This window comes from Diaphorina citri, unplaced genomic scaffold (genome assembly GCF_000475195.1).
Source record: "Diaphorina citri unplaced genomic scaffold, Diaci psyllid genome assembly version 1.1 scaffold349, whole genome shotgun sequence".
NCBI classification, from domain to species: domain Eukaryota; kingdom Metazoa; phylum Arthropoda; class Insecta; order Hemiptera; family Psyllidae; genus Diaphorina; species Diaphorina citri.
In genome coordinates, this window is record NW_007377784.1 from 106,520 (window position 1) to 127,793 (window position 21,274).

Genomic DNA, 21,274 nt, shown 5'->3' on the forward strand with positions numbered 1-21,274 from the left:
CTTGTTGATTACAATAAAAATTGCCTTGTTATTTATCAGCGTTGAATATTTTTTACAATATTATATAATATTTATAATCAAAATGATTGTGTGTTGCCCAAAAAATAATATAGGATATTAGCGATTAAATATTTGGGTACTTGTTCGGTATTTCTATTCCTGCAAATTTCAAAGAACATTTCCGTTATAAGAATGGTAGTTTAATGGAGGGGTTTCGTTCATTAAAACTAACTTGATTTAAAAAGGAGTATGAAGTTTAAAGTAAGAGAAAATTCCCCGTTTTCTCCTTACTAGAAATGTTCACTGAAATTTTCACGAGTAAAAATACTGAATAAGTACCGATAAATTGATTTTATGTAGGAAAATATTGGAATATAGATCTAGTTGGTTGAAAAACAAAGGTTTTTTTTATACATATATGAAGAGTAAATTAAATTAATTTCAAGTGATATGTATACAAATTACCTACATATAGGAAACGTTGATTGGCCCGATTCCACAATCAGTTTTTGGCTTTTACTTTTTTTTGCTCGTATTTCATTGGTTGATTGCCGATTATTTGCGCTACTCAACCAATCACAGATGATATAATAATATTTATTTAAAGCAGTCGAAAATGACTGTGGAATGCGGCCGTGGAAAAAATTACATTAGTTTTAATTCAATATTATTTATTGCGTACATTTGACGAGTTTTATGGGAGCAATAGAAACTACACAAGATTAATTTTTGCTCGCAAATAATTGAACTCCAGGGTATAAATTTTATACTTGTATAATTTGTTTTCCCCATAAATTGTAGTCGAAAATGACTGTGGAATGCGGCTGTGGAAAAAATTACATTAGATTTAATTCAATATTATTTATTGCGTACATTTGACGAGTTTTATGGGAGCAATAGGAACTACACAAGATTAATTTTTGCTCGCAAATAATTGAACTCCAGGGTATAAATTTTATACTTGTATAATTTGTTTTCCCCATAAATTGTGCAATAGTTATCTGATACCACTTTTACTTGACTTACCAATTATTCCAACTGAATGCACCGCGGGTCCGGTTTTCCGTGAAATGCCGTGGACAATCTGTTTATACAATGTCCACGGAAAGATATTTTTCAATTTTACATTTCCCGTCCAGCCTTCTCACAGTTATATTATTCACGCGGAGATGTAGAATTCAAAAAATATCACACGCTTCACGGTTCAAAATGTTGATATATTTTCAGTTCTGATTTTCTATTCGTAAAATTTGTCTTTTGAGGTAAGATCTTAGGGAAATTAGAACTTTAAATATCGCCCTTAGCCCTGCAATAGAAGATTATGCTTGTGTTATTATTCAGTTTACACATCACACCGGAAAATTTTATTGATTCAAATTCCTGCGGTGTTTTGAAAAAATTTGATAGTCGAGATCTTTGTTTTTCGTTTCCTTGTCGATAGAAAAATGTACCTATTTATAAAGTTCTGAGAATAAAATAAAATATTTTTTATAAAATGATATTAGAGTTTTGGTTGTTCTGAGTTTTCTTTTCTTCTTGTGTCTTCCAGTTGTAAGATATTGGATTGCTTGTAATATTTTGTGTACATGTAATTATAAACAATAAAGAGTAAATAATAATAATAGAGGGAAATGCAACAACGGAGCTCTTGTCCCGAAATCTTAGACAGGACAGGATTGGAGAATGCCAGCCGTTCCGAGAACGAACCTTATGTTTAGGAAAAAGTTCGCCCCGGGCGGGAATTGAACCCGAGACCTAGCGCTTACAAGGCAGATGCGCTACATTTTAAGCTAGGCTGCAAGATGTTTGTTTATAACCAATTTACGTTAGCCGCTTAAAATGAATGGTGTCCTCAAAATAATAATAGAAATAAAACAAAAGGTTGGAAAATAAAATGAAATGGTTACTTTTTGTTTTATTAAAAATAAATAAATGACTTTGATAAAAAATTAAAAATAATAAAAAAGTAAATCAACAGCTAGAGCTTAGGGATTTATTTTGAAGAGGGGAAAAAAATGCAAATACAAATCTCTCCCCTGCATGTGCGTCTTTAAGTTTTCACTTATTAACATCTTGGCAAGATTCTTTGAACAGATAAATAAGGACTCAATGCAAAGTTGTTATAACTAGAGGTTTCCTAGTTTTCCATTATTGATGTTAAATTATACACCGAGTAGGTGATTAGTAACAAAATTATATGTAGCACTTTTTTGAGGGGGAGAGAGAGAACTGTAATTTTATTTATAACTTAAATTCCAGTATTCTGGAGTGGAATCATGTAGTGATTTTATCGACACCATAAGCTCTTTCAATATCATTCAAACACTAACATTACCATTTCATACACCACACAGGTTTATTATTATTTTCTTTTAATTGATCCAAAGGGCAAAGGTAAATTATAAATAGAAGCCTTTATCCTTACCAGACAGCAAGTGATAAATGGAGTCAAATTAACTTTTGAGGCTTTTTTTAAAAGGTTTGACAGAGGGAACTGTAACTGCTATGGTCTTATCGTCTCGAAATCGAAGAGAGAAGGAAGACAGGATAGGAGATAGCCGTTCCGAGAACGAACATTATCCCAAAATCCGCCCCGGGCGGGAATCAAACCCGCGGCCTAGCGCTTACAAGGCAGACGCACTACCAACTAAGCTAACTAGACTGGCACTTTTGAGGCTGTATTTATGCAAGACAAACATTTTTGATGACAATAAAACTGACAGATATTGAAATCTATTGAGGTTATTATCAATAGATTGGTGGAGCTTAGCACACGTTTGGGATCCTTGCTTGGTTCCTACACTTGAGTATTGAGGCAGGATATTATTTTTCTTTGCTCCCGCGTTTCAATTTTTCAATCCCATGGTCTGCAGGTGTATCAAATGGTAACTCTAGAATATTATACTGGCACTTTTGAGGCTGTATTGATGCAAGACAAACAATAAAACTGACAGATATTGAAATCTTTTGAGGTTAATATCAATAGATTCGTGGAGCTAAGCACACGTTTGGGACCCTTGCTTGGTTCCTACACTTGAGTATTGAAGCAGGATATTATTTTTCTTTGCTCCCGCGTTTCAATTTTTCAATCCCATGGTCTGCAGGTGTATCAAATGGTAACTCTAGAATATTATTGCAATTCTAACAAAATATACACAACCGAAATATTAAACTGTAAGACTAGGGTTATTTGATTAAAAGTAGATACTAGATTGTTTAAGTCTACAAATCAAAAATTAAGAAGGAAAAAGAAATTAATAAAAATGAATATGACGGAAAATGTGTCTTCACATCCTTTGTAAAAGGTTTGGTCTGACATCAATATTACAAATACTTTGATAACTCTACTTTCTTAGGACAATGAAGCTTGAAAACTTGCCTCTTATTTGGTAAGGGAAAGACATTTTCAACACCTCTTACAAACTAAAAGTTAGTATCACTCAAATCCTAATAATACGGGGAAAATGGAAAGATAAAAAAAAGTATGTATAAAAAAAACGCAACGAAAACACAAATAAAATAAATTATACGAAATTAAAATAAAAAAGGTTAAAAATCAAATAAAAAAACGCCTACCGGAAAAAAATATGGAATACAAATGGTCGGTTCCACAATAATACGGGGAAAATGGAAAGATAAAAAAAGTATGTATATAAAAAAAAAAAAACGCAACGAAAACAAAAATAAAATAAATACCTAATACGAAATTAAAATAAAAAAGGTTAAAAATCAAATAAAAAAACGCCTACCGGAAAAAAATATGGAATACAAATGGTCGGTTCCACAATCTGAGAATAAACTTAAAGTTAAGTTGAACTGATTCCTGATTTGCTAAATTTTAATTGAAAGTTCAAAAATCGAAATCAGATTGTTTAATTTAACCTAAACTTACGTTTAAACTTGGATTGTGGTCCCGGGCATAAAATGAATAAAATGGCCACACTTTCTTTAAGATAAAATATATAAAAGAGGGGAAAATGGCTAAGATTTGAATATGAATGGCTTCAAAACCAGTCTTGTAAGGGTTTTAAAGAACTTTCCACTGAATTGTTAAAATTAACATAAATTTTCTTTCTAGAGCAGAGGGGAAAATGGCTAAGATTTGAATTTGAATGGCTTCAAAACCAGTCTTGTAAGGGTTTTAAAGAACTTTCCACTGAATTGTTAAAATTAACATAAATTTTCTTTCTAGAGCAGTTAGAGCTATACAGACACACAAAATATCGTAATCAGGGTGCAAAGACAATAAGTGCTCAAAATGTATATCTACAAACAAACACACAAAACGACAAACAAAAAATCACATCTACACCTACTATAAGACGCCCTCGAAGAAATCTGGGGGAAAAGCATTCTACAAAGAAGAAAAAATCCTACAAAAAAGTTCAAGTACTGTCCCTGATAAATCTTTCCTCCACTTTTGGAGGAGCATTAGATTAGAATGGAGTCAATATACCTAATTCAACTAAATTGTGTGCGCTTTTATTACAAACAAAAATTGTCTTTTCAGTACCTATGTAGAAGTAAATAAAATTAATAAAACTTTGATGAAAAAAAAGGTTTTGTACAAAAGTATACGTGTAGAACAGACACAAATTCATAAGAACACAACACTAGCTAGAATATTGTGCACTAGTTTGGGAAGCATCCTTTTACTTTTAAACATTAATATCATAGCAAGAACAAGAAAAATAGATCTCTACAAAAAATGTCTTTTAAAATAATATGAAGAAAAGTCTTTTAAATGCGTTCTAAGTGAATCATGACCATGTCAAAGTCAGTTGAAAAACAATTCAAAAACTATTTCAGACCAATAAAAAGTCAAGGTTTTGTACAAAAGTATACGTGTAGAACAGACACAAATTCATAAGAACACAACACTAGCTAGAATATTGTGCACTAGTTTGGGAAGCATCCTTTTACTTTTAAACATAGCAAGAACAAGAAAAATAGATCTCTACAAAAAATGTCTTTTAATTAAAATAATATGAAGAAATGTCTTTTAAATGCGTTCTAAGTGAATCATGACCATGTCAAAGTCAGTTGAAAAACAATTCAAAAACTATTTCAGACCAATAAAAAGTCATTATTAATAGGTAGGTGGATAATAAATGAATGGGTGTCCAGTTCTAAATAAATTCTAAATGCAATAGTCAGTGTCCAATACTAATAATTAATAATTATGTATTCCGAACTACATAATTACATATTATAATCATTATTAATAGGTAGGTGGATAATAAATGAATGGGTGTCCGGTTCTAAATAAATTCTAAATGCAATAGTCAGTGTCCAATACTAATAATTAATAATTATGTATTCCGAACTACATAATTACATATTATAATTATTACAAAGTTTAGGAAAACATGGGTTATGGAATTAGAAGTTACTAGTGGTTGACCCGTCCTTTGTACGGGACCACCACACACACACAAATACACCCCCCACACACACCACACCCATCACACACATCCCGGCCTGATCTGGTACAGCGGTCGGCCGCCAAAACCTCGCAGTAATCTCCAACCTTCAGTCTCCCGAGGTGAAAATCGTGTTTTATTATCAAACTTTTATCGTTCTCCCTATTCTAGGATGTTGGAGATTGCCAGAGGCATTGATCTTGCACATTTTCAATTAATTTTGATTGAAATGTTTGTCTTGCAATCAATAATGTGGTGCTTTAGTTTATTAAACTATCAAAACAAAGTTATTAGCTGTTCTACTTTTACAGTCAAAATAAAGCACTCTACTTAATTATTATTAATATAGATATCTAACATTAATATTGTTGCATGGAATATCAGCTCCCATGGCGCTCTCGCCTTGCATGCGGGAGATTCGGGTTCGATTCCTAGCAGATTCAAAAAATTGGGGAAGGAACCTTAAGTCTCTCATTACAAAAACTGGTAATTAAAGGTACTTTTGTTGGTGGTTGCAGGAGGGGAGGAGAGTTCTAGTCGTCTCTCATTTTCTTATGATTTTGTTCTTTTGAACGTCACTAACCATCACAAAAGGCAAGTCTCCACCATCATTGATGTAAAATGTAATTAAATGCAATTATGTAACATAATTATCCCTATAGCATGCTTGTATGGTAAAGCTGCTTGCTTTTTTCTTCCACATTATTTCCTCCTTCATTTGATATGAAGTCTTACTAGTCCAGAACGCACGGGTTCGACTCCCGTTCTTGCGATGAAATTATTCCAGTTGAAATCGCTTATAACGATACCGGTTGTAACAAACAATCGGATATACTTTCTGCTCTGGGACCCCACATGAACAAATATCTCTGGTGGAAGAAATACCTGACCACTCTGCAACTGGTGAGTACTCCAACCCTGTAGTAGATTCTTCTACTAATCTACGCATACGCAAAAAGCCCACTTCAAGGTTTAGGTGTAGGGGCAAACACTACAAACTGCCCTAGATTGATTGATTGATAATATATGCTTTATTTTTAAAATTAAAATTTACATGTTTTAGTTCTTCCCCTAAGCTACGATCTAACTTTTAATGGGGGAATGTCATAGAGGATGGATTAGGCTTCTACGAGGCAATGAAAAGTCATGTGATGTAAACGTACACATTTGTTTTGAGGCTTGTGACATGCTTCTTTGCGCCTTTGACCAAGTTGTGACCTGCCTCGGTGGTGTAGTGATCAAGACGCTTGCCTGGTAAACAGGAGGGTGTGGGTTCAATCCCAGCCGAGGTATGGGATTTTATCCTCAGTATAATTTGAAAATTTGACCATATTAAGGAGGAGTTGCCTATTAATATTAGTTGCCTATTGTTGATGCTGGAGTAAAGGAACTTTTCAGTCCTATGCGAGCAGTATACATAAGCGTAAGCACTATTATTATTTCATACCTATTATTTCAGATCCAATTCGTTCTGATCATGGTGCACGCTTTCCAACTTCTGTTCATCGACTGCAACTTCCCCAAGGCGTTCGTCTGGTGGATTGGAAGTCATGCTGTTATGTTCTTCTTCCTCTTCAGAAACTTCTACAAGGAGCAGTACGTTAAACCCGTCAAGACTGCCAAGGTAAGACAATCCCCACTTGACCCAAACTTTAATACCGTCTTCTAAAGTATAGACTTGGTACAACATATCAAAATATCAGCCCTTTAGCTGAAACCATTCAAAGTTTTCATTTCTGATTGTTACCTAATCAGACATCCGGCATTAAGAGTAAAATATTGTCAGAGAAACAAAATTTTGCTTGAAACAGCTGTATATTGCCTTCAAAATAACCGATTTTTCCCCTTTTATACTTTGTGTGTACCCAATAAGTTATTTAGACTCTACGGTTATAAAATTATAATTCAATGTACCTACATAGTGAACACAAATACAAACAAAGAGCGAAGTTATTGCTTATAGGAATCTCTTCCAGTTTTACAATTAATTACAAGTAGATTTCTCCGTTATAAAGAACCACACACCACTAGCTGGTTAGTGGTTACTAACCCTCCCGTAGTAGATTCTTCTACTAATCTACGCATACACAACAAGCTGGGTCCGTCCCTCCGGGAATTATTTAGGCCGTAGTTTATTCGATCCTGATTAGAGAAAATCAGTACCTATGTACCTACTTAATTTGTTTAATATTCAGTTTATTATCATTCTTGATTTTACTTTCATGAAATGATTTAAAATCAAGACTAAAGCCCGTTCTCCCTTTATTCCCAATATAATGTTTAAGTCACCCATCCATTTATTGGCCTTCCTCGGCGTAGCTTAACACAGGTAACGCTAAAACAGGTCTTAAATTAACGACTGAAGTGTTATCTAAAACTTTCTCGCTTTGAGTTCATAGGTCGTCGCGACAAATTTCAAGATCAGAGCTCATTTGTGTGAGAAAATGTGAAAAAAAAAAACCCTGTAGTAGATTCTTCTACTAATCTACGCATACGCAAAAAGCCCACTTCAAGGTTTAGGTGTAGGGGCAAACACTACAAACTGCCCTAGATTGATTGATTGATAATATATGCTTTATTTTTAAAATTAAAATTTACATGTTTTAGTTCTTCCCCTAAGCTACGATCTAACTTTTAATGGGGGAATGTCATAGAGGATGGATTAGGCTTCTACGAGGCAATGAAAAGTCATGTGATGTAAACGTACACATTTGTTTTGAGGCTTGTGACATGCTTCTTTGCGCCTTTGACCAAGTTGTGACCTGCCTCGGTGGTGTAGTGATCAAGACGCTTGCCTGGTAAACAGGAGGGTGTGGGTTCAATCCCAGCCGAGGTATGGGATTTGGAAAATTTTATTGATTCAAATTCCTGCGGTGTTTTGAAAAAATTTGATAGTCGAGATCTTTGTTTTTCGTTTCCTTGTCGATAGAAAAATGTACCTATTTATAAAGTTCTGAGAATAAAATAAAATATTTTCGAAAATTTTATTGATTCAAATTCCTGCGGTGTTTTGAAAAAAATTGATAGTCGAGATCTTTGTTTTTCGTTTCCTTGTCGATAGAAAAATGTACCTATTTATAAAGTTCTGAGAATAAAATAAAATATTTTTTATAAAATGATATTAGAGTTTTGGTTGTTCTGAGTTTTCTTTTCTTCTTGTGTCTTCCAGTTGTAAGATATTGGATTGCTTGTAATATTTTGTGTACATGTAATTATAAACAATAAAGAGTAAATAATAATAATAGAGGGAAATGCAACAACGGAGCTCTTGTCCCGAAATCTTAGACAGGACAGGATTGGAGAATGCCAGCCGTTCCGAGAACGAACCTTATGTTTAGGAAAAAGTTCGCCCCGGGCGGGAATTGAACCCGAGACCTAGCGCTTACAAGGCAGATGCGCTACATTTTAAGCTAGGCTGCAAGATGTTTGTTTATAACCAATTTACGTTAGCCGCTTAAAATGAATGGTGTCCTCAAAATAATAATAGAAATAAAACAAAAGGTTGGAAAATAAAATGAAATGGTTACTTTTTGGCTGGTAGATCTTTGTTTATAACCAATTTACGTTTGCCGCTTAAAATGAATGGTGTCCTCAAAATAATAATAGAAATAAAACAAAAGGTTGGAAAATAAAATGAAATGGTTACTTTTTGTTTTATTAAAAATAAATAAATGACTTTGATAAAAAATTAAAAATAATAAAAAAGTAAATCAACAGCTAGAGCTTAGGGATTTATTGTGAAGAGGAAAAAAAATGCAAATACAAATCTCTCCCCTTCATGTGCGTCTTTAAGTTTTCACTTACTAACATCTTGGCAAGATTCTTTAAACAGATAAATAAGGACTCAATGCAAAGTTGTTATAACTAGAGGTTTCCTAGTTTTCCATTATTGATGTTAAATTATACACCGAGTAGGTGATTAGTATCAAAATTATATGTAGGACTTTTTTTAGGGGGGAGAGAGAGAACTGTAATTTTATTTATAACTGTAAATTCCAGTATTCTGGAGTGGAATCATATAGTGATTTTATCGACACCATAAGCTCTTTCAATATTATTCAAACACTAACATTACCATTTCATACACCACACAGGTTTATTATTATTTTCAATTGATCCAAAGGGCAAAGGTAAATTATGAATGGAAGCCTTGGAAGCCTTTATCCTTGCCAGACAGCAAGTGATAAATGGAGTCAAATTAACTTTTGAGGCTTTTTTTAAGAGGTTTGACAGAGGGAACTGAACTGCTATGGTCTTATCGTCCCGAAATCGAAGAGAGAAGGTAGACAGGATAGGAGAAAGCCAGCCGTTCCGAGAACGAACATTATCCCATCAGGATAAAATCCGCCCCGGGCGGGAATCGAACCCGCGGCCTTAGCGCTTACAAGGCAGACGCACTACCAACTAAGCTAACTAGATACTTAATTTAATAATCCCTATACTTAACGGTCAAACTTTCTTGACTTGGCGGGGCGGAGCGCTACCACGGTTAGCTTTGTTGGTAGTGCGACTAGTGCGTCTGCCTTGTAAGCGCTAGGCCGTGGGTTCGATTCCCGCCCGGGGCGGATTTTATCCTGATGGGATAATGTTCGTTCTCGGAACGGCTGGCTTTCTCCTATCCTGTCTTCCTTCTCTCTTCGATTTCGGGACGATAAGACCATAGCAGTTACAGTTCCCTCTGTCAAACCTCTTAAAAAAAAAAAAACCTACGTCAATAGTTTGAAGAGACGCCCGGCATAAATCAACACGGAACAGAGTTTTGATGTTTTACTGATTTTTTTTTTTTTTTTTTTTTTTTTTTTTTTTTTTTATTTTATGTTAAAATTTTTTTTCAGTTAGAGCTATACAGACACACAAAATATCGTAATCAGGGTGCAAAGACAATAAGTGCTCAAAATGTATATCTACAAACAAACACACAAAACGACAAACAAAAAATCACATCTACACCTACTATAAGACGCCCTCGAAGAAATCTGGGGGAAAAGCATTCTACAAAGAAGAAAAAATCCTACAAAAAAGTTCAAGTACTGTCCCTGATAAATCTTTCCTCCACTTTTGGAGGAGCATTAGATTAGAATGGAGTCAATATACCTAATTCAACTAAATTGTGTGCGCTTTTATTACAAACAAAAATTGTCTTTTCAGTACCTATGTAGAAGTAAATAAAATTAATAAAACTTTGCTGAAAAAAAAAAAGGTTTTGTACAAAAGTATAAGTGTAGAACAGACACAAATTCACAAGAACACAACCCTAGCTAGAATATTGTGCACTAGTTTGGGAAGCATCCTTTTACTTTTAAACATTAATATCATAGCAAGAACAAGAAAAATAGATCTCTACAAAAAATGTCTTTTAATTAAAATAATATGAAGAAATGTCTTTTAAATGCGTTCTAAGTGAATCATGACCATGTCAAAGTCAGTTGAAAAACAATTCAAAAACTATTTCAGACCAATAAAAAGTCATTATTAATAGGTAGGTGGATAATAAATGAATGGGTGTCCAGTTCTAAATAAATTCTAAATGCAATAGTCAGTGTCCAATACTAATAATTAATAATTATGTATTCCGAACTACATAATTACATATTATAAATTATAATTATTACAAAGTTTAGGAAAACATGGGTTATGGAATTAGAAGTTATATTGCGAAGCATTTCAATAAGGAAGAAAACATTGAAAATGGAAACAAGTTCATAGTTGAGAATATCATAGGCACTACACCCTATCAAACTTTATTCAATTTTATTAGGTTTATCTATGTACTTAAGCTTATACTATAACAAGTGGTTGACCCGTCCTTTGTACGGGACCACCACACACACATCACACACACGAACATTTCAATAAGGAAGAAAACATTGAAAATGGAAACAAGTTCATAGTTGAGAATATCATAGGCACTACACCCTATCAAACTTTATTCAATTTTATTAGGTTTATCTATGTACTTAAGCTTATACTATAACAAGTGGTTGACCCGTCCTTTGTACGGGACCACCACACACACCACACCCATCACACACCCCCCGCACACACATAACACACACCACACCCATCACACACACCACACCCATCACACGCACCACACCCATCACACATACACCACACCCATCACACATACACCACACCCATCACACACACACACACACACACACACCACAAACACACACACACACGGTCGCGCTACGCGCTCCCTGACATGTCCCACAGTGCATCATAATAGGCATAACTTTGAACCGCCGCCATTTTGAATTAGGATGGAATGTGAAAATTTCAAGTAGCCTATGTCACCCGGAGTACTTTTCTTAACAACCACAAATCACACACACACATCACACACACACATCACACACACCACACCCATCACACATACACCACACCCATCACACATACACCACACCCATCACACACACACCCACCACAAACACACACACACGGTCGCGCTACGCGCTCCCTGACATGTCCCACAGTGCATCATAATAGGCATAACTTTGAACCGCCGCCATTTTGAATTAGGATGGAATGTGAAAATTTCAAGTAGCCTATGTCACCCGGAGTACTTTTCTTAACAACCACAAAAAATTTCATCAAAATCGGTCAAGCCATTTTCTCGTGAAGAGAGGACAACCAAAGGTCTATTTAGCGTAACACACAGACATACACACACACATACTGACAGACACTCAGACAGACAGAATTTTTTCTAATGTGGTTTTTGGAATCGTGGATGCATAAGGAGTAAGAATAACTAAAAATTTCACGATTCTAAGCAATGTACAGACGACAGACATACACACACACACATACTGACAGACACTCAGACAGACGGAATTTTTTCTAATGTGGTTTTTGGAATCGTGGATGCATAAGGAGTAAGAATAACTAAAAATTTCACGATTCTAAGCAATGTACAGACAAATCTACAACTTTATTTATACTATATATGTCAGGGAGCGCGTAGCGCGACCGTGTGTGTGTAGTGGATGTGTGTGTGTGTGGTGGGTGTGTGTGTGATGGGTGTGGTGTGTGTGTGATGGGTGTGGTGTGTGTGTGATGGGTGTGGTGTGTAGTGTGGGTGATGTGTGTGGTGTGGTGTGTATGGGTGTGTGTGATGAGTGTGGTGTGTGTGATGGGTGTGGTGTGTAGTGTGGGTGATGTGTGTGTGGTGGTCCCATACAAAGGACGGGTCAACCTCTAGTATAGAATAAAATAATATTTGATTGAATTGCTAAATTATATTTGTACAGTGATTAAAAAGAAGTAATTGTCTTTAATTAAATTTATAATGAAACCATTATTTTTAGCAACTATTCCTCCGAAAAATGTCTTTTTAATGTCTTTTTTAATAATAATTTGAGAACCTACGTCCGATTAAATGTAAGGCACTTGAGCAAATGGCAAACACAGATTAAATTTATAATGAAACCATTATTATTAGCTACTATTTCTCCGAAAAAATGTCTTTTTAATGTCTTTTTTAATAATAATTTGAGAACCTACGTCCGATTAAATGTAAGGCACTTGAGCAAATGGCAAACACATAATATTATTATACAGGACGGAATGGGTTAAAAATGTAGCACTAACTTACTACAAATATTGATTAAATGATTGCTTTTAATGACTATTTATTTGGATAAATAAACGCCCATTGAAAGAAAAACGGTAAAACATTTTTTTACAACATTCGTTCTATGGAATTCTGACAATTTATTACTCTTCACTTCATATAAGAGTACATTATACTCTTTTAAACATAGTCAATACACGTAAATATCTACTTGGAAAATGCAATATTGAAATAGCAATAATAACAAAGGGAGACCAATTACTCCTTGAAAATAAAACTAAGTATCATTATGATCATTTCCAATTAATAAAAAATTCAAGGCACTTCAATATATCCACCTCAAATATTGTTAAAATCACAACAATTTGTCAGTTTCATTTGTTTGATACAATGTTAACATAGATTACTGAATGAAATGCTTTTCTTTTTAAAATAATACGTTAAAAAGGCACTTAATATTTGTTACAAATAAAATTTCTTACTACTTCATACCACGCTAATTATGTCACTAAATAACAAAAGAGTTAAAAATAAAATTAAAGGCACAAATTTATTATTCAATTCGTTAAAGAATTTTAAAAAATAACTTCATTGCAAGCACAAGTCAACGTTATTTAGAAATGTTAATATTTCTCAATCCCTCTCTTTCTGTAAAAAGTTGGAATCCAAATGATGAGTCTTGGAAATTTGAAATTGTATAAGATTTGGAGCAAAAAAAACTAATAAACTCCAAATTCTGATGTTAAAAGGAAGTCTATTTCTAAAAAGGGAATTTTAATATGCATCGGAGAACGGGAATAAACAATTTGTCAGTTTCATTTGTTTGATACATTACTGAATGAAATGCTTTTCTTTTTAAAATAAAACGTTAAAAAGGCACTTAATATTTGTTACAAATAAAATTTCTTACTACTTCATACCACGCTAATTATGTCACTAAATGATAAAAGAGTTAAAAATAAAATTAAAGGCACAAATTTATTATTCAATTCGTTAAAGAATTTTAAAAAATAACTTAATTGCAAGCACAAGTCAACGTTATTCAGAAATGTTAATATTTCTCAATCCCTCTCATTCTGTAAAAAGTTGGAATCCAAATGATGAGTCTTGGAAATTTGAAATTGTATAAGATTTGGAGCAAAAAAAAACTAATAAACTCCAAATTCTGATGTTAAAAGGAAGTCTATTTCTAAAAAGGGAATTTTAATATGCATCGGAGAACGGGAATTTAAAAAGTCCATCAGACAGCGATCCCGAAATTCCACAGTAGTGCCACACCATTAGTGCTTCTTTAGATAGAAGATTGTTGGGCCAGGCAAAACAGGGAAAAAATTGTTAAATCAGGCCTATACAGGTAGACGGGTAGGGTGGGGCGGGAAAAGTCTGTTGGACCAGTTAAACAGACCAATAATATGTCAGTTAGGCCGGGCACACAGACCAATAAATTTGTCAAGTTAGGCCAGGAAAACAATTATCAGGCCGGCCATAAACTTCAATACAAGATGGGTCAACTGTTAGGCCAGGCAGAGTCGCCGCACGCCACACTGACAGCAAAACTTGGCCGTGGTGAGAGGATACTGGGTGCCACACTCGTGACAGAACTTGCTCAGCTTCGTGCCACCTCGGTTGGGATCGGATTGGTTCGGGAATGAAGATTCGGAGCCACTGCTGGAACTCGTGTGATCCGTGGCTTGAGATTTCCGATTCAAACTAGAGGAGAGAAATATGACAGTGTGAATGAAAAATGTAGGTATACTCAACTCATGGAACATGGAGCCAGACTTAACTCATGGGAAAATAAATATATCCATACAAAAAGATCAAGGGACAGTGATGTTTTAAATACCGAAATTACTCTCCATAGATGTTTTAAATACCTAAATTACTCTCCATAGATGTTTTAAATACCGAAATTACTCTCCATAGATGTTTTAAATACCGAAATTACTCTCCATAGATGTTTTAAATACCGAAATTACTCTCCATAGATGTTTTAAATACCGAAATTACCCTCCATATATGTTTCAAATACCTAAATTACTCTCCATAGATATTTTAAATACCTAAATTACTCTCCATAGGCCACCAGCACTTCTATTCAATTCTCCTGTCAGTACTATTGAAAGTATTTCTATCAATAGGTCCGCACACTACTGATATTTTTACAGTATTGATAAAACTATTGATAGTGTGCTGGCGGTATTAGGGTGGTGTTAATGAACGTTTCAGGAGTATTGATGTAAAGGCTAGTTTTCCTATTCTTATGCATATACAATATTATACAGGGTGAACACGAAAAACGTTACCAAAAATGACCTCAGGAATCTACCCTAAGCTTTTGGTAACGTTTTTCGTGTTCACTCATAGATGTTTTAAATACCTAGATTAGTCTCCATAGGCCACCAGCACTTCTATTCAATTCTCCTGTCAATACCATTGAAAGTATTTCTATCGATAGGTCCGCACACTACTGATATTTTTACAGTATTGATAGTGTGCTGGCGGTATTACGGTGGTGTTAATGAACGTTTCAGGAGTATTGATGTAAAGGCTAGTTTTCCTATTCTTATGCATATAGAATATTATACAGGGTGAACACGAAAAACGTTACCAAAAATGACCTCAGGAATCTACCCTAAGCTTTTGGTAACGTTTTTCGTGTTCACCCTGTAGAACCCCATCTCACCTGTTATAGGCGGAATCCCCAGCCGCTTTATTTCCCACACCACTGCCGGGCTGCGGTCCAAACAATACACTATCTTCCTGCAATGTCGAGTTAGCATATGGACTGGAATAGAGGGAAGAGGAAAGGTCAAAGATTTTTTCAAATTCTGACACTGACTCGAGAAGTTCCTGCTCGACCATATCCAGAGACTTTTCATCCGCGAGCGTCGGCACTGACCCGTTCCTATCCCCTAACGTCGTTACAGAACCGTTTCTATTCACGTCTAGTTTGGGTAACGTAGGGGTTTCATCGAGACTTTGTTTACCACGCGGTTTATGTCGTGCTGGATGTCGCATACCGGAAGGTTCAAACAGGGAAGTAGAGCGACGTAGAGGCTCTAAACTACCGCCTGACCTAATACCCCGCCCCTGTGGTTCCTCCCCACTGGAAACTCTACTCCTACCTCCCCGGGTATGAAGCTCTTCCCCACTAGACAAGCTGAGGGTACTCGAGTTAGAATTCCGGTTAATATTCCTATTGGAACCGGAACTATCCCTATTAGAGCTATTACTTCTCCTATCCACCCCGTTATTATCCCGGGACACCACAGGCTCTTTTAAGTGCGTCACCCTGACCCCTTCTAAACCGAATTTAGGGCGGTCGGTTTTAACAATTAGGTAGATTTAATTTCAAAATGTATATCTCAAGGCCCATTCCCACTTGTCGTCAATTTCATCCGATTTCCTTGGTTCCTTCGCTATCAAAATCACCCTGTCTTCCACGATTAGTCTACTAAAGGAAGTGAAAATAAAGATCCATTATGACTTACCTAGAGTTTATCAGATCCTTCTTGATCTTCATACTGGCAGGCAAGGCGTGCAGTGTCTGGCGTATAGTAGGTGTCTCCAGCGCCTGATTATTAGCCGGTTTAGGGGCCAGGGGTTGCTTAGGTGTACTCTGAGCGGGGACAGGGGTCACTTTACTCCCCGTAGTTATAGAGGAAGAGGTGTGCTGTTTGGAAGGTCGCCGCTGGCTGGATCGGAAGCTCGATGTTTTGGTACCGCGTAAGAAGTTTGAGGAAGTAGGGGTCGCCTTGTGATCGTTTTCCTTTGTGTTACTTAGCGAGTCTGGAAGGGTACAAAAAACTTTAAGTTGTGCTTTATTCAAAAGAATAGGTCGCATTATACTGACAATAAGAATAAAATAGGTACATAAAGAAAGCAAACAATTATTTTGAAAATACTGGATTTTTATTAACTCAAGTTGGACTAACCAATGGACATTTACAAACTTACCAAATGGACAAATTAATATTCGACGACTTAAAACTTGGACCCTTCCTCATTTGATGTTTCGGTCAATATAGTCAACTAGTCAAAAAGGAAACTTACTTTGCTTGACAAGGGCAGGCTTGGATTCAGTCCTATTCACTGTAGGTAGGGTAGGGGCACCAGGGCCGGTACTATTAGACCCAGGGCTGGGCTCGCGTTTACTAGGTGGTAAATATTTCTCCCTCGTTATGGAACGTCTTGATTTTATACAGGGTGCCCGGTACTGGAAAAACATTATTATAAAGGTTTTTAAACTTATTAATAAATAGTAAACGTGTAGTGCATAAGGCAACTTTAATTAGAGATTTTTCATTATTTTCTTGAATCAATAATTTCCTTTATATCCAGAGACGGTATCCATTATAAAAGGTTAGCTAATGTACCGGACTGTGTAGGCCACGCCTCGACAGAATAATGAAGGTGAATCAAGATTAATGAAGGAGCTAAGTCCTCACAAAGGAATATAACGCCAGATGATAAATCTACAAATCATTTAAAATCTTCTACCAAAAAAAGTCTCACCTTAATCCTAGCCTCCCCGACGCGTTACTATTCCTATTGGAACCGGAACTATCCCTATTAGAGCTATTACTTCTCCTATCCACCCCGTTATTATCCCGGGACACCACAGGCTCTTTCGCACCACACCGCGCGATATCCGGCAGAAACCCGGCCGATGAGTTTTTCCGCGATGAAATAACCTGAGAACAATCCGAACACACGGAACTCTTTCTAGACGAAGACTGGGACAGTCTGGCCATGAGTTCCTCATGTGTGAAATCCTCGAGCGAGTTCTTACGTCCAAGTATCGACTCTAACGAAGCGTTAGGCGCGGATCGCAATTGATCGAAAGGGGAAGCGCATTTGACCGTCTGGCCGTTACCATCGGGCGGGCATAGTGAGGCGGATTTTCTACCTGGCGCGTCAGAATGATGAGAAATATCGGAGAGATTATCTACGGAACGATCATGTGTGTTTCGCGAGCCAGGACGAGAGCCTGGTCTTTCAAGTAGATCGGGTGAACACAAGGTGCTACGCTTGGACCCTGAGGATTCTGACCCTAGGGCGGCAGGGGACACGGTGTTCTGATCAAAGTTAACAATTACACGCGCCAGACCCGGGTCCCCAGGGGTAGTGACAGATTTGCTTCGCATAATATATTCCCCAGGACCCCCGGACCCTGGGGTTGCGGCAGGATAGTCTACGGATTTTGTTCGCGTTGTTTTCACCGGAGAACGAACGTTTCCATTGCACTGATCTAGAAGTTTATCAATGGAGGTGTTGGATTCGTTGAGGAAATTTTCCAGCGACACGATAGATTGGTCGAGCGAGTTTTGGGACCCGGATTTGCTCAGGAAGGAATCCATGGAACAGTTGGATTTGTTTTGGGAGCTATCCGGGTCCTCGGCGGGAGGGGGAGGGGGATTGATTGTATCGTAATAGGGAAGGGGAAGGGCTTTGAGGAAAATAGGTTTGTGATAGGAAGGCTCGATCTTTTCCGTTTTAAGACTGAAGCTGAGCAGCTCCTTCATTTGCTGTTCGGCCGAGGCGAACGGGTCGTACTTTTCCTCCCTGGACAAAATAAAACAAAACACGGGATCAAATAAATAAAGCAGAACATGAAATAACAAAAAGTGGGTGTAAAATCTGGCCTGAAAACTAACCTTATGTGATCTTTTTGGCTGCTGTTGAGCTTTCCAAAACCTTTAAAAACGGGAAAAGATCGGAAGCTCGATGTTTTGGTACCGCGTACGAAGTTTGAGGAAGTAGGGGTCGCCTTGTGATCGTTTTCCTTTGTGTTACTTAGCGAGTCTGGAAGGGTACAAATAACTTTAAGTTGTGCTTTATTCAAAAGAATAGGTCGCATTATACTGACAATAAGAATAAAATAGGTACATAAAAAAAGCAAACAATTATTTTGAAAATACTGGATTTTTATTAACTCAAGTTGGACTAACCCATGGACATTTACAAACTTACCAAATGGACAAATTAATATTCGACGACTTAAAACTTGGACCCTTCCTCATTTGATGTTTCGGTCAATAAAACGGGAAATCTTCCATTGGCTTTGGTCCCATTCACTTTTTCACACAGACTGTCTCCAGCCGATTGAACATTAGTAGGCGAAATGCCAGGCAGTGTTGTTTTCTTCAACATATCACCTAAGTAATGTTTTGCCGTGTACAAAGTTTTGGCTTTGGGGATTCTCGAGTTGGCTTTCTTCTTTAACGAATTGACAAGAGGGGGTAACGTTACTGCGTTGTTTCCTCGATTGGACTTCACCTCGGCAGGTTTATGTTTGATAGTGGGGAGTTTAAGCGGTGGATTATCAAACGTGCCCACTTTATTCTCTTTCAACTTAGCAGGTTCAGTGTTATGTAGGCGAGGGAAGAGGTTCATTTTGTCCAAATGTTCCTGATGAGCAGTTTTCAAACTTTCCAATGTTTTGTTTTCATTTTCTGCCTCCGAATCGACAAGCCTCCCCAAAGTAGACAGATTTTCCACACCAATAGTCGTCGGTATTTCCAACACTCTTTCAGTGACTACTTCACCCTCTCCGTTCACATTGTCGTCAAGTTTCAATAAGTTAATACTTTTCCTAGTGTTTCTCAAAGGAAGGAGTCTCTCAGACTGCTTACTACTGTCACGAGGAGGCGAAGCAACAGAGTATAAACCTTTTTCGGTATCACTGCAGAATTTGGGGCTTAGTTGATTTTGTCTACTGTTCAAAGGGGCCTTATTACCATTGGTATTAGGATTGTTCCTTTCTTTCACAGAATTTCGACTTCCATGGATACTAGCGACATTATTGTTGATGTCAGGACACTGTTGATTCTGACTACCCTTCCTAGTGTTTCTCAAAGGGAGGAGTCTCTCAGACTGCTTGCTACTGTCACGAGGAGGCGAAGCAACAGAGTATAAAGCTTTTTCGGTATCACTGCCGAATTTGGGGCTTAGTTGATTTTGTCTACTGTTCAAAGGGGCCTTATTACCATTGGTATTTGGAGGTGGTTGATTTATTTTGTCAATGATGGCCCGATTGTTCTTTTCTTTCACAGAATTTCGACTTCCATGGATACTAGCGACATTATTGTTGATGTCAGGACACTGTTGATTCTGACTACCATGAACATCGAGGAGTCTCTCAGACTGCTTGCTACTGTCACGAGGAGGCGAAGCAACAGAGTATAAACCTTTTTCGGTATCACTGCCGAATTTGGGGCTTAGTTGATTTTGTCTACTGTTCAAAGGGGCCTTATTACCATTGGTATTAGGAGGTGGTTGATTTATTTTGTCAATGATAGCCCGATTGTTCCTTTCTTTCACAGAATTTCGACTTCCATGGATACTAGCGACATTATTGTTGATGTCAGGACACTGTTGATTCTGACTCTTATTACCATTGATATTAGGAGGTGGTTGATTTATTTTGTCAATAATGGCCCGATTGTTCCTTTCTTTCACAGAATTTCGACTTCCATGGATACTAGCGACATTATTGTTGATGTCAGGACACTGTTGATTCTGACTGTATAAGATTTGGAGCAAAAAAAAACTAATAAACTCCAAATTCTGATGTTAAAAGGAAGTCTATTTCTAAAAAGGGAATTTTAATATGCATCGGAGAACGGGAATTTAAAAAGTCCATCAGATAGCGATCCCGAAATTCCACAGTAGTGCCACACCATTAGTGCTTCTTTAGATAGAAGATTGTTGGGCCAGGCAAAACAGGGAAAAAATTGTTAAATCAGGCCTATACAGGTAGACGGGTAGGGTGGGGCGGGAAAAGTCTGTTGGACCAGTTAAACAGACCAATAATATGTCAGTTAGGGACTCTCGTAGCTATCTCAGATTTTTCAGTATTTCTGTGATTCTGTGTAAACGTTCAAGTACCTTTAGTGCCTTTATTAGACGTCGGCTTAGGGCCTTTTGTTCTTTATCTCTGAAAGGAAAACATTTTCCTTCCAGGTCATTCAAGTCTGAACAAACTTCTGACGACGCCGTTCGATTATGAGGAAGAAATGAGTAATGACTCATCTCGTTTGACAAATTTATTGGCCTGTGTGCCCGGCCTAACTGATATATTATTGGTCTGTTTAACTGGTCCAACAGACTTTTCCCGCCCCACCCTACCCGTCTACCTGTATAGGCCTGATTTAACAATTTTTTCTTGACAAATTTATTGGTCTGTGTGCCCGGCCTAACTGACATATTATTGGTCTGTTTAACTGGTCCAACAGACTTTTCCCGCCCCACCCTACCCGTCTACCTG

At 36.7% G+C, this 21,274-nt stretch overlaps 2 protein-coding genes across 2 annotated transcripts in view; one reads left to right on the forward strand and one right to left on the reverse strand.

Moving 5' to 3' along the window:
• Positions 1-6,258: 6,258 nt before the first annotated feature.
• LOC103507897 (elongation of very long chain fatty acids protein AAEL008004-like) lies at positions 6,259-7,107 on the forward strand. The gene is made up of 2 exons (XM_026822645.1): positions 6,259-6,326; positions 6,883-7,107. Exons 1-2 carry the CDS (start codon positions 6,279-6,281, stop codon positions 7,090-7,092), a joined length of 258 nt encoding a protein of 85 aa, XP_026678446.1. The 5' UTR covers positions 6,259-6,278; the 3' UTR covers positions 7,093-7,107.
• A 6,980-nt stretch (positions 7,108-14,087) lies between these two features.
• The window catches only part of LOC103507893, a 32,077-nt gene continuing 24,890 nt past the window's right edge, over positions 14,088-21,274 (reverse strand). Inside the window, exons 6-8 of the mRNA XM_026822643.1 lie at positions 17,537-18,570; positions 15,689-16,205; positions 14,088-14,712 (exon numbers count right to left, since the gene is read on the reverse strand). Of these exons, the coding sequence (XP_026678444.1) occupies positions 14,517-14,712; positions 15,689-16,205; positions 17,537-18,570 (1,747 nt within the window). The 3' untranslated portion in view covers positions 14,088-14,516. The remainder of the gene's footprint in view (positions 14,713-15,688; positions 16,206-17,536; positions 18,571-21,274) is intronic.

What these genes read in the sequence shown, in the direction of transcription:
- LOC103507897 (XM_026822645.1), top strand. Translation starts at nt 6,279, where the DNA reads ATGAACAAATATCTCTGGTGGAAGAAATACCTGACCACTCTGCAACTG. An exon ending in ACCTGACCACTCTGCAACTG is followed by an intron (nt 6,327 to 6,882) that starts GTGAGTACTCCA and finishes CTATTATTTCAG; the next exon opens with ATCCAATTCGTTCTGATCAT.